Source organism: Raphanus sativus, chromosome 5 (assembly GCF_000801105.2).
Source record: "Raphanus sativus cultivar WK10039 chromosome 5, ASM80110v3, whole genome shotgun sequence".
Classification (NCBI taxonomy): domain Eukaryota; kingdom Viridiplantae; phylum Streptophyta; class Magnoliopsida; order Brassicales; family Brassicaceae; genus Raphanus; species Raphanus sativus.
The window spans coordinates 20,721,396-20,736,510 of record NC_079515.1 but is presented as its reverse complement, the minus strand read 5'-3'; the positions used below and the strand labels follow the sequence as shown (position 1 = coordinate 20,736,510).

General features: G+C 37.6%; 3 protein-coding genes and 1 long non-coding RNA gene across 22 annotated transcripts; 3 read left to right on the top strand and 1 right to left on the bottom strand.

Annotated features, from left to right (window-relative positions):
* The first annotated feature begins 5,616 nt into the window (after positions 1-5,616).
* LOC108858481 (glutathione S-transferase T3-like) lies at positions 5,617-6,309 on the top strand. Its single transcript, XM_018632398.1, has one exon. It carries the CDS (start codon positions 5,617-5,619, stop codon positions 6,307-6,309), a length of 693 nt encoding a protein of 230 aa, XP_018487900.1.
* A 1,486-nt stretch (positions 6,310-7,795) lies between these two features.
* Positions 7,796-8,854, top strand: LOC130494927 (uncharacterized). The gene has a single exon (XM_056985770.1). The coding sequence runs from the start codon at positions 7,796-7,798 to the stop codon at positions 8,852-8,854; it is 1,059 nt and encodes a 352-aa protein (XP_056841750.1).
* Positions 8,855-9,679: 825 nt separating this feature from the next.
* Positions 9,680-12,429, bottom strand: LOC108863255 (uncharacterized). Of its 18 annotated transcripts, none has more exons than XR_008946220.1 (8): positions 12,302-12,429; positions 12,127-12,215; positions 11,896-11,981; positions 11,467-11,816; positions 11,052-11,137; positions 10,884-10,943; positions 10,093-10,786; positions 9,680-10,019 (listed from the first exon to the last, which is right to left on the bottom strand). It is a non-coding gene; the product is annotated as an uncharacterized LOC108863255 (long non-coding RNA). The 18 variants fall into 18 exon arrangements; XR_001951099.2 differs by lacking the exon at positions 12,302-12,429 and having other exon boundaries at positions 11,467-11,641; positions 11,750-11,816; positions 11,890-11,981; positions 12,127-12,243; XR_001951100.2 differs by lacking the exon at positions 12,302-12,429 and having other exon boundaries at positions 11,467-11,569; positions 11,750-11,816; positions 11,890-11,981; positions 12,127-12,243.
* On the top strand, positions 12,355-14,400 carry LOC108863254 (MATH domain and coiled-coil domain-containing protein At2g42460). 2 transcript variants are annotated; one of them, XM_018637625.2, is made up of 5 exons: positions 12,355-12,495; positions 13,032-13,123; positions 13,231-13,391; positions 13,459-13,670; positions 13,755-14,400. In XM_018637625.2, exons 2-5 carry the CDS (start codon positions 13,032-13,034, stop codon positions 14,259-14,261), a joined length of 972 nt encoding a protein of 323 aa, XP_018493127.1. In that variant the 5' UTR covers positions 12,355-12,495; the 3' UTR covers positions 14,262-14,400. The 2 variants fall into 2 exon arrangements, with proteins under 2 accessions (XP_018493127.1, XP_018493126.1); XM_018637624.2 differs by having other exon boundaries at positions 12,356-12,495; positions 13,019-13,123.
* Positions 14,401-15,115: the final 715 nt, after the last annotated feature.

Below are 15,115 nucleotides of genomic sequence, written 5' to 3'. Positions count from 1 at the left end.
GAAACTACAAATTATAGAGTTTAATACTTCTATAATGAACCACACATTCATTTGATATACATCTGAAACAAAATACTATATGAACTGGATAAATACCAAAAAAAAAAGACTAAAGCGTTAGGCTAATACACCAGATAACTAAATGTACCTAAATACACATCAATTTAGAATGATCTACATAACTCCGAACCTAGTGTAATGGTTATGATCCAACACATTCTCCTAATTCACATACACATAATAGGCATTATGTATCTCTGACCAAACCGGATAGCATGAATGAGTTTTTAAGATGATATTATTAGGAATAACGTTTATGACCAAGATGGTCATAAGATCTCAAAGCCAAATCCACACAAATATGAAAACAACGCAAAGTCTTTATTCAAACGGAAACAGCAACAAAACTCAATCAGCCACATTCGTCACGCTTGCCACCCTCTGTTCCAACCCCACCAGCGCCCCTCTTCACATCCTCCACAGCCCGTTTCTCACTCCCATTCTCAGACTCCTCACCGACCTTCTCCTCTAAGGTGGCTCTCGGCTCAGGGATCTCAATGGGGAGCACCTTCGTAACAGTCAAAGTCTGTGTCTTGGCCATCAAGTTGTGAGTTGACACCTTAACAATAAACTTGCGCTTCTGTCCAATGGTATCAATCAATGCCTGGGGGACTGGAACCAGGTGATCACCATCCGCACCTTCATTGGCCTACCATAAATAAAAACGTTATAAGCATACGCCTTCAACGACATGCCTCTACAACACGTTACCACAAATAAGAAAACCACAGAGATTCGGAGTTACCTGATAATAACTCTCAACCAACTGTCCGGCCTTCCTTCCAGTCAGCTCCTCGCCAGCATCACCAAGGAGAACAAAAATAGCTTGCTCATTATGGTCGTAGACAGACATCTTCGTCATGTAACTGCATAAAAGTCTCATTATTAATCACAACGGCATGATTATAAAAGTGTATGACTAACTATAGAACACTATCTGTGCCACCCCAACGATCTCAGCCTTCCCACACTTACTGCACATTAGTGTGGTTGGCCCCCTGGTGGATTTGGTATGGCACACAGCACATCCGACGTAATACCATGCAGCCCCATGCACGACATCATCGATAATAGCTTCACACTCGAACCAGGTGACCTTGGAAAATATACAAATTGAATTGAGGAAAATAGACCAAGGCATTAAGTGAATAGAAAATAAGTAGCACGACACCTTAGAGGATGCCTGCTTCATATAATAGAAGAGATCCCCAAAGGTTGCTGTCTCTGGCTTAGTGATTTCCTCATCGTTGACTCTGTTGGCAACATCCAAGTTCGAGTTCAGCCTGAACCAAAGAGAACAAACAAAACAATACATCAGTGGAGGCACATCCATGATATTATAATTCACGAAACACTGAACCTTACCAACTAAGGTAGGCACGGGTCTCCTGGACATCATCATCCAGGAAGACTCGTGAAGACGCCATTGCAGATAGCGTAAGGACTGCACAGGACAGAAAGTATTGATACGCCACGAGCGATCACAACCCATGTAACAAAAACGAAATAAACATCTACTACTCTGACACTATAATCAGACTATATATCCCATTGGACATATCAGATAACATCATCCACAGTGTGACACACATACTAAACAATAGCTACGGTTCCCCAAAAGCAGACCAAACTAAATCAACACCTAGCCAAACCTAACACATGGGGATACTAACAGCTTCACAGAAGTAACAAAGTCTAGGAAACTAACCTCCAAACCGTTTCGGGTTCAAAGTGGTCACCAACACCACACGAGCAGTGCTCTGGGATGCGTTAAACTTCTCACAAAAATCAAAAGCAGCCATGTCCCATAGACACACCTTCAGAACAGGATCACTGCAACAAAAACACTCTAATGCCGTAAGAGAAACCGTGATCTGTGAACACAGGGATATAGAGACACTTACTCATGAGTCTGAACATGGAGATCAACCCGGCGGGTAGCAGCAATCTCAGCCTTGACAAGCAGGAGACTCTCACTGGGAACCTGCCCATTCACAAGCATGATATGGCCAATGTAATCTGCATGTGCATAGAGTGAAATTAATGCTCTATATATCTGTGAGCCAAGCAGTACTGATAAAACACAAAATCAAATCGGAAGACAACAGTGATGAGGTCTCTTGAAGGTGAAAACTTACCAAAGAGATCCCCTTTCAAATCGCAGGCAGCCTCAAACTCTTTGTACCCGTGGATTCTGAAGCGGTCCTCATGAATACGGACCGAACCCTCCTCAAGAAGAGAGAGGACCGAGTTCCAAGAGAAGCTGATGGTCACACCGGGTTCAGCAACACCATAGATCGGCTTGCTACTTGTGCTAAAAAAATTATTGAGCTGATAAAGAGATCCTGCTTTCAGATGAGGCAGAAAAAGTTCAATCCTTCCTCGAGGGACGTAACCCTGGATCACCGTCTCCTGCCACAAAAGAAACTCGATTAGAAAACAACTCATGTTATCTAAATACGAAGAAACTAAACCATGATATTAGGTCCGTAATAGAAAAACGGGATTATGCGAACCACAACTACTGATCCAGAGAAGCTGTTCGATAAGACATAATAATCTTCTGAAACATGACATAACTTGATCAATTCATCTATTGACTACAACTTTTTGCCACCATTCCATCTTTACCAAACAATATATAAACCGGCAATGGTAAAAAGAAAAAAACGACGGTGATATACACAACCCAAATGGTCTCAATCACTATTTCTTAAGGATCCAACATTTCGAATATGTGCCTACTCGATCATACAACCCAATGATCTAAATCCTCGTTTCTTAAGAATACAACTTTTTAAAAACGTGAATACTTGATCACTACAACTACTGACTAAATCATGTTGATATCACCCATTATTCGCCAAACAACGACTATGCCGAACTGGAAAAAGGAGATATCAGATCATACCTCTTCATCAATGAGGAGCATCTCGAGGCCGATGAGAGTTTTCGACTGAATACTCCAAGCCTCCCAGAAGTGGATCAGACGGAACCGCAACACGGCTTCATGGGGACCGAAGGTCACGTCTTTGAAAGTAACCCCCTTTCCCAGGTCGTTTTCGGTGACGACGGCTTTGCCTTTGTCGACGGCAGAAACTGACGCTTTGCCACTTGCGCCGATCCTCACGTCCGAAGAGTCACCGGTTTTGACAGCTGGCTTAATCGGACCGGAAGAGGCAACTCTTCCGTCTGTTGGTTCCACAGAGTCGATCTCACCGGAAGAGTTACCGGTTTGAACGATTGAGTTAACCGGGACCGAGTGGGTAGATGCTACGTCATCTGGCTTAATCGAATTGTCATCGCCGGAGCAGACACCGATCTGGAGCGCGGATTTGACCGGAGCAGAGGGAACCGCCGCAGCGCCGTTCTTCTTCACTGACTTATAGACACCGGATAGCTTCATATTAATTTCGATTGAGAGGTTATAAGAATGTGTTGTGAAAAATTTCGAGAGAGAGAGAGTGGTTTATATAGAATCTATGACGGAGTAGGCGAGAAGAAGCCATAATGATGAGATTAAAGATGAGATTTAAGAGCGGAGAGTAGTGGGGAGAATTGAATGTTCGTGGAGAGATCTGAAACGGAACGACGAAGAAGAGAAGGAAGAAGCGGATCGTCATCCCGTGTAGGATTTTCACACGCGCAGAGGCGTTGAAGATCACAGAGACATCGATGGGCTTGATGGCTTAGCCCATTCTCGACGATATCAGTTCGGGCCAGGCGAAGCCCACTTCGTTGAATACGAACCCGACGTGGCAAAATTGAAACTACTCATTGGACGATTTTTTTTACTTAGCTGGAGGGGCTAAGAACATGTCCATTGGGGGTTTTTAAAGGGTTCATGGGCTCGGGTTCATAGGGCCGGGCAGGGAAAAATAAATCGAAAATGGGTTAATTTCGGTGACCCGAGTCTTACGCATGATCTGTTCTTAGCCGGGTTCAAGACACGTGTTTGTAACCCATTGGCCCCGCGTTTTCGAGTTTACGCGAAGCATTGACCGAGACCATTCATTTTTCTTTTCTTCTTCGATAGCTAGGGTTTGTTTCTCTGAAAGGCGATTGAGAGGCGTTCTGGTGCGACGGCGATTTCCGAAGCTTTTGACCATCAAATCGACGACGAACGGTCCCCTCCACGAGCTCAGGTCAGTATCGAGTAGATTCTTCACAATTTTGAAGCGTTTTGGGTCTCAAGGATTCTCAATCGATTTAGGGTTTTCATATTAGGGTTCAAAATCGAGTTGGGGCTTTCGATTAAGCGTCATGCGGGGTTGTATTTACCGAGTTATGGTTGGTTTATCGGGGATTATAAATTGATTTGGGGATTTAGGGTTAGGGTTCGAAATTGATTTGGGGGTTTTACAGGTTACGGTTCTTAATCGATAGTGTGGGTTTCGTTTTATGGTTTTAAATCGTGTAGACGGGTTTATTGTTTCGTTTTCATAATATTGAGCTAATGAGTTTTGTGAATGTTTTGTTTGTGCTAGAGATGGATCCCGCAGCATAGAGAAGAGACATGAAGAGGAACATTGAGTACAACAACAGCTTGATGTATGTTGCTGATTCAGAGTACGGGATACCAACAAGGTATTACTGTGGTGGGAGAATGATTGACGAGGTTCAGGCGAAGGAGGAGAAAGACACTCTTCCTGGGAAGCGGTTCTTCACATGCATAAACTACGAGGTAAATATCTTTGTTTATATTTTTTGTGTTCTTTTCTTTATTGATTTTGATGAGTTGTGTTTTTTTTATGGGTTAACCAAGGCTGATGGGCTCCATTATCGTCAGCCTTGGGTTCATGGTGTCCAGGAGGAGATCGAGAAGCTGACTAACCGCCTGGAGAAAGCTGAGAAGGTGATCAAGGATGTGCCCATCCTCAATCAACAGATTGAGTCACTAGAGGTTAGTAAAAGATAATGTTTGCTGTTTCATTACTTTTGGTGAAAGATAATGTTTTGATGCTGTTTCGTGTTGTTGTTTACATGTACAGGAACAAGTGAAAGTCCTCTCTGGCCAGGTCGATGTTCTCACTGTGAAGGTCGCTGACCTGGAGATGGTCTGCTTCGATTGAAAAGCGAAGGTAAGACTCAACTCTCATATGTTTATGTTTCTGTTTCTGCTTGTGCTTGGATTGAAAATAAAAATATGTTCACCGTATATAAACTGAACTACAAGTAGTTCAGTTTATTCTCAATACGGTTTCTGTTTATTAAATAAACTATAACTAGAACTAGAAGCTTAAACTACAACAGATACAAGTAGTTAACTATAACTAGATAACTATAACTATAACTAGAACTAGAAGCTTAAACTACAACAGTTCGATCATAAATTCTATCTGTTTGTTGGTTGGTTGGTTGCTCTGCTGTGATTAATAGCGAATTGTACTGAGCTTTAAATAATGGTTTGCACTGATTTGATAGTTAGAGTTTAATGAAGTTGTTGTGTGATCAATGTTTGGTAGTTAGACTTTAATGTAGTAGCAAATTGTAGTTTAAAAACATAGCAAATCCTCATGTAAAACACACACATATCAAACCCAAACCGAAACCAAAATGGAACATCCTCCCCAAACCTCCCAGACCTCTCTTCAAAGAAGAAAGTGGTCAACCAAAGAAGACGTTGTGCTCATCAGCGCTTGGTTGAACACCAGCAAGGATGCCATCGTGAGCACTGACCAGAAGGCCGGAGCGTTTTGGAAGCGCATAGTGGATTACGTCAACGCAAGCCCTCTGCTCAGTGGCGCCGTTCCTAGAGAATGGAGTCAGTGTAAGCAGAGATGGGGAAGAATCAATGAGCAGGTGTGCAAGTTTGTGGGCTGCTATGAAGCAGCAGTGAGGGAGCAAGCGAGTGGCCAAAACGAGAATGATGTCATGAAGGCTGCCCATGACATCTTCTTCAATGACCTTGGCATCAAGTTCACACTTGAACATTGTTGGAGGGAACTTCGGTTCGATCAGAAATGGAAATCACTCGGTGTTCCCAAAGAAGGTCCCAAGGAGAAAAAGAAGGAAGCTGAGGAGGTGGTGGCTGAGGAGGAAGGTGCGGAGGTTCGGCCTCCTGGTGTCAAGGCTTGCAAAGCAGCCAAACGCAAGAGGCAGGGTTATGATGAGATACATAGCATGCTTGCTGTGAAAAAGGAGATACATCAACAGAAACTCCTAGAGCGTCTCCTTGCCAAAGACCCTACCCATCTATCTGCAAACGAAATCACACTCATGGACAAACTCATTTCTGAAATGATTTGAGATGGGTTTGTACTTATATCGATTGGTTGCTTGCTGTTGTGGTTCATGTTGGTTGCTTGCTGTTGTGGTTCATGTTGATAGATTGATAGATATACATTGTACTTCTTTTGTTTGGTTGCTTTGTGTATTTTATTATGTTTGGTTGCTTTGTACTTCTTTTGTTTGGTTGCAGTGTACTATATCATTGTTTATTTTGTCTTGCAGGTCACGGGCTGTAGTGCAACTTGTATGGCAGGAAGGAAGGAAGGAAGGAAGGTGTTCAACTTGTAGCTTTATGTTTGTAGTGTATCACGGGAAGTGTAGTATTTTGTTTCTTTCTACACTTGTTTTCAATTCACGGGTGTACCCACTTTGTACTTGTTTGGTTGCTCATGTGTTTTACGGGTAGCAACCAATTTTCTACTACTTGTATCGGCCATGTACTCTCTGTTCTCTATATATAAAGCATGTCTTTGTTTATGAAATTTGTCCATTCTTTACTCTTCTCTATATCTCTCTTTGCTCTACTCAGTCTTTACTCTTCTTTACTCTTCTCAATTGTCCACTCTTTGCTCTACTCTTCTTTACTCTTCTCAGTCTTTACTCTTCTCTCTATCTCAACGACATACTCTTCTCTCTATCTCAACGACATACTCTCTATCTCAACCACATACACTACAACTATCAAGGCAAGTATCAAAACAAGTTAACGTTTCTCTTTGTCAATTTATTTTATAACTCTTCTCTATACCACAAGTATTAAAGTAGTGAAACATATAATTTTTTTTATAAAAAAAATTATGTTTCTTATTAAACAAGTGAAGCCTTAATTTTTTTTTTAAAGATATGTTTCTTATTAAAGTAGTGAAACATATAATTTTTTTTTAAAAAAGATATGTTTCTTATTAAAGTAGTGAAACATATAATTTTTTTTAAAAAAAGATATGTTTCTTATTAAAGTAGTGAAACATATAATTTTTTTTTTTTAAAATAATGTTTCTTATTAAACAAGTGAAGCCTTAATTTTTTTTTAAAAAAAAAGATATGTTTCTTATTAAAGTAGTGAAACATATAATTTTTTTTATAAAAAAAATTATGTTTCTTATTAAACAAGTGAAGATATAATTTATTTTTTTTAAGATATGTTTCTTATTTAAAGTAGTGAAGATATAATTTTTTAACCAAAAATAATTATATTTAATAGAATTGTCCATTTCTTTTTAAAAAATAATATTTCATTTTAGTTTTCTAGGAAGGAAGAAGAGTTCAAGTGATGTCTTTCTCATCAGATGATGCAGCAGTTAAAGCAATTGAAGATGTGTTTGAGCAACATGTTGATAATTTTATCGACCAACATGTTGATAATTTCATCGACCAACAAATTAACAAGCCGAAAAGATGAGCTTATATCGAAAGACATAGGGAACAAGGCCACGAAGACCTATGGAACGACTATTTCAGTGAAAATCCTACATACCCACCAGAAATGTTTAGGCGGCGTTTTAGAATGACGAAGCTATTGTTCCTTTCAATTGTCGATCGCCTGAGTAATAAAGTTCCATACTTTCGTCAAAGACCAAATGCTCACGGGAGATACGGCTTATCTGCACTTCAAAAGTGTACTGCGGCTATACGTATGCTAGCATATGGTCAATCGGGAGATATATATGACGAATATCTCCGACTTGGTGAGAGTACCGCACTTTTATGTTTGGAAAAGTTCAACGAAGCGATAATACAATTGTTTGGTGATGAGTATCTACGAAAACCTACACCAGCTGATCTTCAACGATTACTCGATATCGGAGAGGTACGCGGATTTCCGGGAATGATAGGCAGCATCGACTGTATGCATTGGGAGTGGAAAAACTGCCCACGGTCTTGGAGAGGACAGTACACACGAGGTCACGGAAAGCCGACCATTGTCTTAGAGGCTGTGGCATCACAAGATCTTTGGATATGTCACGCATTTTTCGGTTTACCAGGTACCCTCAACGATATTAATGTTCTCGATCGGTCACAAGTTTTTTCTGACATTATACAAGGTCGAGCTCCTAAAGTTAATTTCACGGTCAACGGCCACAATTATCGTATGGCGTACTACCTTACAGACGGAATCTATCCAAAATGGTCAACATTTATCCAATCCATCCCACTACCTCAAGGTCTTAAAGTTGAGTTTTTTGCTAAAAAACAAGAATCCGCCAGAAAAGATGTCGAACGTGCTTTCGGAGTTTTGCAATCAAGGTTTGCAATAGTGAAAAATCTTGCTCTACTATGGGACAAGGAAAAGATTGGAAAGATTATAAGAACTTGTGTCATACTACACAATATGATAGTGGAGAACGAACGAAACACATATATTCTGTCCGATACATCTGAGTTCGAGTCGGGAGAGTCAAGCAGGAGTTCACAGGTGGATATCTCGCAACCTACGGACTCTCCTTCCAACTTCGTTAATAGGCATGGCATTCAAGCTCAAATTCGGGATCAACAAAAACATAATCGTTTGAAAGCCGATTTAGTTGAAAATATATGGCAAAAATTTGGTAATCTAGATGAATAATCTTTGTATGTTATTGAATTTTCATTGTATTAAATAAAAACTTTTTTAAAAATTAAAAAAAAATATTATTTTATTCTTGTGAATCTCATATTCGAATTCACTAATGTAAAGCAAAATAAATACAGGTTCATCACTATTCACGGGCCCACCAAAAACTATTAAAAAATGCCTATGAACTCCCCCAAAAAAATCACTAATGGACACGCTCTAACGGATGAGAACCAGCCCCTTTTAGTATAAGAGACATGTAGTGCAAACTTCAATTACCTTTTTCAAACTTCTGTTACTTACAGATTACCAAACGGTTTAGATTTTATACACAAATAAGACCCAAACAATTATGATTTAATTATTTTGTAAATATTTTTGTACGTATGTTAACAACTCTAGTTACTTTAACAATACATAGTATATATTGGGTTTTTTGTTTCATACGTATTACTTTAAACAAAAAATTCTTATTTTTCATTTATATTGGCCATTTCTTAATATATTTAAATTTTGTATTACACAATTAATAAGTAGTAATAGTTTCCTTTTCTTCTTTTAAAAAAAATTCCCTTTTCTGCAAATTTAAATCATGATAATTTATTGAACCTAAAGAAAATTTGCTAGTGTTGGGTAAATATCTTTCCACATCTAACTTCATATCTTAATAAAAATAATTTAGTTCACGTTGTTTTCGTAGCCTGATGTAATCGCAAAAGTGGTGGAGGGACCATTTCTTGGTCGTACAGAAGATCTTCTGTTTCGTTCTGTTAAATTTGACTGAACCGGTTTAGTAATGTTTTAAACACTCAACTATTTAATGAAAACAAAGAAGCATTTTGGCAGGAATATAAATTTCTGGTTTCAAAATCCAAGAATCATCAAGCCATCTGACATTACAATCTGCTTATAATGTTCTGAGAGAAAGGATTCCATTTCCTAAAACCAATCAAACCCAAAAATCAAAGAATAAACAAAACTTATTGTATGCATCTACCAATTGATGTCTCTAAACCTCTTTCCTCATTGGTCTCTGATATTTGAAGCAGAAGATGCAGCGCATGCTGATCATTCCCCTGATTTTCCTATGAGTTATTGTGTGTACCAACATCTCAATCACAGCAAAGAAAAGTGTAGCCATGTGCATCGAGAGAGTGAGGGAGAGTCACAATCACACCTAATCAAGGTCAAAAACCCATCTGTCTTAAGGTATTGACAATGAATCTAGAGGTAAAAGAAAAGGTTTTTACCAGAACATGTAATAATGTGAATGAGTCTTTTTGTGAAAGACCAATACTTGTGTGAATCGAACATAAGAAAGTCAAAGAGATCACTGAAGAGACTTAACACACAGGCCTGCTCACACAAAGCTTTCCTTGATTGCAGACGATTTGCAGAAGCTCTTACTTGTTATAGCAATGTGTATAAGCCACCGAGAGACAGCAATCAACCAAGAAGTGGTCAAAGAAATGGGCTTTATTTTTCTCAAAAAGGAGATATATTGGTTACCATCATTTAGGCATTGCAGCCGATCTGATATAGACCACTCAACGCTTTTGAGAGACTTACGTTCCTCCGACATTTTTGGTGTGCTATGCAGAAGCTCATACACATTTACATGGACTAACAGACCAGTGTCCTGATGAAAATCATGAAGACAACAGGTAGACCACTAAACCCATAAAACTATAATTGGTTCTTACCTCTAAATAGAAATTAAAATGAGAAAAAACAATCAGAGCTTTCAGATCCTCCCTCTCTCTTACCCTGCGACTTGCAGTTGGAAGACAGTGACAGGAATCCCATTATCTTGGTCAAGACAGTACTCTTGAAGTAAGGGTTCTGATCTAAGGAAAACTCAAGCTTGGGCCCATTTGGCTCTTCAGCCATGTTCTAGTTCATATCCTTAAGATACTTGAGACCACCTTCATCTCGCTCATTTGCCTATAATTATATGGGGAACAAAAGCATCAAATATTAAGAGAACCACCTTTTCAAAAGAAAACAAAAAAAACAAAAGAAGAGTATCCATGATACAAACCTCATCATCTGAAATCTCGTTGTTCTTCAGTTCAATAAGCCAAAATCCAGTACTCTTTAGCTGCAAAAAGAAAAAAAAAGAAAGATGTTCGTAACAGTCAAAACATAATTTCGCTATCACCGAAAGTTATAAATAGCCAGAATTTAGTGTAAGTGATTTATAACACACCTTCAACAGCTTTATGTTATCCCGATTCTTTTTACTTCTTCAGGTGAATCTTCAACTCCAACCGCACTGGTCACAATCTCATATCGCTGTTTGTGACACATTAGAAAAGTAGAAATCATCAATTTCAGTTACAATCATAGAACAGAGAGAGGTGTTATTGAACTATTCTTAAGTTTTATCAATATCAGTTATAGTCACGGACGATACAAAATGAAGTGAAAACACACAACACTATTGATCTAAGTAAGTAGCAACAAATATGACTTGTATAAGTTCACAGAATCAAATATCCTTTCTATTCCTTGGTATAGAAAGACTGCTATAATTTTGGATGCCTAGTTTCTATAGATGCCCCCTCATCAAGAACTTTGCTTCAGTTTCATCATGTTGGTTCTGCAATGTAAAATGGTCATACCAAAGCTTTCGTAGTGGTCACTGGCCAAGATCCAGATCCAAACGTGGAGAGCTCCCAATGATGGAAGCTGCTAACGATGGCAAAGATATCCATGTGTCTGTCACTATGCCATCAATAATTGTGTAAATGCAAATTTTGGAATTAGAGACCCAAAACTTTGAAGATATGACAAACTCTACAAAAGACCACAGCTTTCATTAAAAAAAAAAAAAACTGAAATTGCATTGCTCACATTTGGTTTGGATTGTTTGATAATCAAAACAGAGATTGAGAATTAGAAAACCTGACAAACCAGAAGGTGAAATCCTCTCCTGTAAAGCTTCATCTCCTCTTTTTACACCTCCAACAACCTAAACACCAGATCAGGAGCTTTCAAAAACCAAACCAAACCAAACCAACGATCTGGAATTAAAAGTGGCAAACTTTAACCGTAAGCTCAGAATCCTAACGTAAGCTAGCTTCACCATCGATAGAGCTTGAACTCCTCAATTCTCTCAACCGCTTGCTCCTCGTTCCTAAAAAGCTCACAATGTCAAACATAAAGAAATCACATACAAACAAACTCCCAAGAACACTTGTTCAAATAAATCACATACAAATTCGCAAGAAAACTTTTACAAAGAAAGCTGTACAGAGGATAAGGCGATGCTTTGTACGTACCAGGAGCCGCTAGACCTGATTATAACATTCTAGGGGTTTGGGTACCACTATCCCATTAGAGTCTCAGAGAGTGATGCAATTTTCCGATACTAACATTCAAGAATAAAAACGAGAATTACATCATCAGTTTCGAACTGATATGGGCCTTTTTCTTAGTATCAGTTTGGGCCTTTACTAAACATAAATTCAACGGTTGATACTATTTTGTAAACTCAAACGGATGGTTGAGATTGGTGAGGGAGTATTATCATTGCTCTCGACCTAGATTGTAAAGCCGTTCCCTTTTCACTTTCCAAAACTACGAACCGGAATCTCTTCCTAATCAGAGACCTAGCGAAGACTCTCTCTCTCTCTCACCGCTTCGATCAGGTAACTCATCCTCTCTCTATCTCCTTTTTTCCTGTATGAATGTCTACCTTTCAGATTCTCTTTTTTTTTAATGATTTCTGATGGCCTGTCTTATCTTTAACACTAGTGTATATTGATAAGTGTTAATCTAGAAATATTACATGAACAAACAGACACGTTTGATTCATAGTACATCAGTTTTTATAGAATGGATATTTGGTATTTTAAAATGTTCTATTAATTAATATTCACTCTCTTTTTCTTGACAATTAGTTCATATAGTAATATTTTATGATTTGTTAATTTCCTTCATATTTATATTTTTTAACTTTTTATTAACTGCAAACATCATACAATATGGACATATTAAAATATTTCAATATACAGTATACACGCTTTTGAGATAGGTGAGAAAGAGGAAATTTTTTATATATTATATATATGGAAATTTAGCTTTTCCATATAAATAAATGTGTATATATATATATATATGATGCATGAATTGAATATAAGAAATCATAACTAGCGGATCAATTTTTTGAAGGAGAGATCTACAGATGGAGGATACCTTGACTTGGGAGATAGACAACTTCTCCGAGAGGAATGATGGGATAAGAACTGCTGACTTCTCAAGCGGCGGCTGTGAATGGTAAATATATAGGAAAAAAAATCACATTCTTTTTTTATGTTGAGTTTTATTATTATTATTATTATTATTATTATCTTTTTTACAATGTAAAAAGGGTTTTCTCGTAGGCTTGTTTGTGTGTATCCCAAGGGACAGTCTGGCTCTGATCACTTGTCTCTGTTCCTGCACGTTGCGAATTGTGATTCATTGATGCTTGGATGGAAAAGGAGAGCTAGTTATAGCCTTGTTTTGTTGAATCAATCCGGAAAAGAGCTATTCAGAACACTTGGTAAATTTATCAAAACATGTTATTTAGTGATTTATCTGATTACTAAAGAAGAGATGAAATCTTGCAGAGGAAAAAAAATGCAAATTGTTCTGCAATGAACACCAATCCTGGGGTTACAGTGAGGTGCTGCCTCTTTCCAAGCTCCAAGAAAAAGGGTTTCTGGAGAAGGACACACTAATCATGAAAATCTACATCAAAGTCTTTGAAGTTGTTCATCAAGGAAAGTCAACTGAGAATGAGATGTTAGATTTCTGTGGTTTTCAGATCCCTATTTCTCAAGTAAGTTAACCCTAATCTTTAATAAATCCCATTTGCTAATATGATTAGCATGACAACATCCTCTCTCTCTCTCTGTTTTGGCAGTATACACTATTGAAAGAGACTGTCCTAAGAAAGCCAGACTTTGCAATAGATTTCGAAACAAAGAAGCAAGTGCTCAAAACAAAGTACAGGACTGTCCTTCGCATCTTAAAAACACTGAGCAAGCCTCCCCAGAGCTTGTCTTTGGCTGAACTAGGCAAAGCTCAAAGCGAGCTGAATGTGCTGGAGGAAGCAACAGGCTTCAAGCTCGAATGGTTCAATTCTAAAATTGAGCAACTTTCCGTGGAGTGCAAGAAAGCAACACTTTCTGATGGATCTAGGGTCAGAGAACTCGAGGATAGGGTCAGCAGTGTGGAATTGACTCTGTGGGATCTCAAAGCTGAACTGGACAAGGAGAAGATTAAATCTGCTGCTGCTTCTGCCGCCGCAGCCGCTGCTGGCGCCGCTGCAGCCGCTGCTGGCGCCGCTGCTGCTAAAGTTTCTTCGTTTCAATTTCTAGATATTATCATAAAAAGGTTCTTTCTCTCTTGCTTCTCATTCTCAAAATAATAGCTCATCTATGTTTTAATCCTCGGACCTTTGTGGGTTTTCCATCCAAAAACATAATGTGTTGTGATCCCATCAACTTTCAAGGACGATTCTTTGTTTCCGTTCGTATCAACTATCAAGCAAGTTTGAGTTCTTATTCTTTTCTTTTTGTCATTATCTGCCCAAGAAAATTACGAATCATAATATTATCTATTTGAATTTATTATATACTACAATCACATCTCTATAATATTATTTGAGAAGTCAGTTTCATATGTGTCGCGCTTACATTGATTCTCAGAGTGGTTGATTACACGAATACCCTTAATGAATTAATTTTAGTTATACATAATTATCTTTACTAAAAAATTGTTTAGTTTCCTTTTTGTTAATAAAACCTTAGTTATCTTTATTTATTATAGTTTATTTATTTCATAAACCCATATATAATGAAAAAGAAATATCTATAAAATATATAGATTTTGTATATACAAAAAAAAAAACGGATTTATTTTTTCTTACTTTATATTTCCCTAAAAACACAAATAAAAAGTGAATATTGAATAATTTTCAAAATATATAGGTTTATATATAATTTACAAAATAAAATAGTTAAGATAAATTTTAAGAAAACATATTTTATAATAATTATATTTTTGATTAAATGATTTAAAGAAAATTAGTTTCAAACAACATAAAGTGATCATTTAATATCATTAAGAAAAATTATAAATTAAAATTAAAATTTTACCTGATTTTCATTGATAAAATTATAAAATGTATTCACAATTCTAAAGAAGTGATGGTTTACCAATTATTAGGATTTAGTTGTTTTATAAATATTCAGATATGTACATGAATTTTAAAATATTATA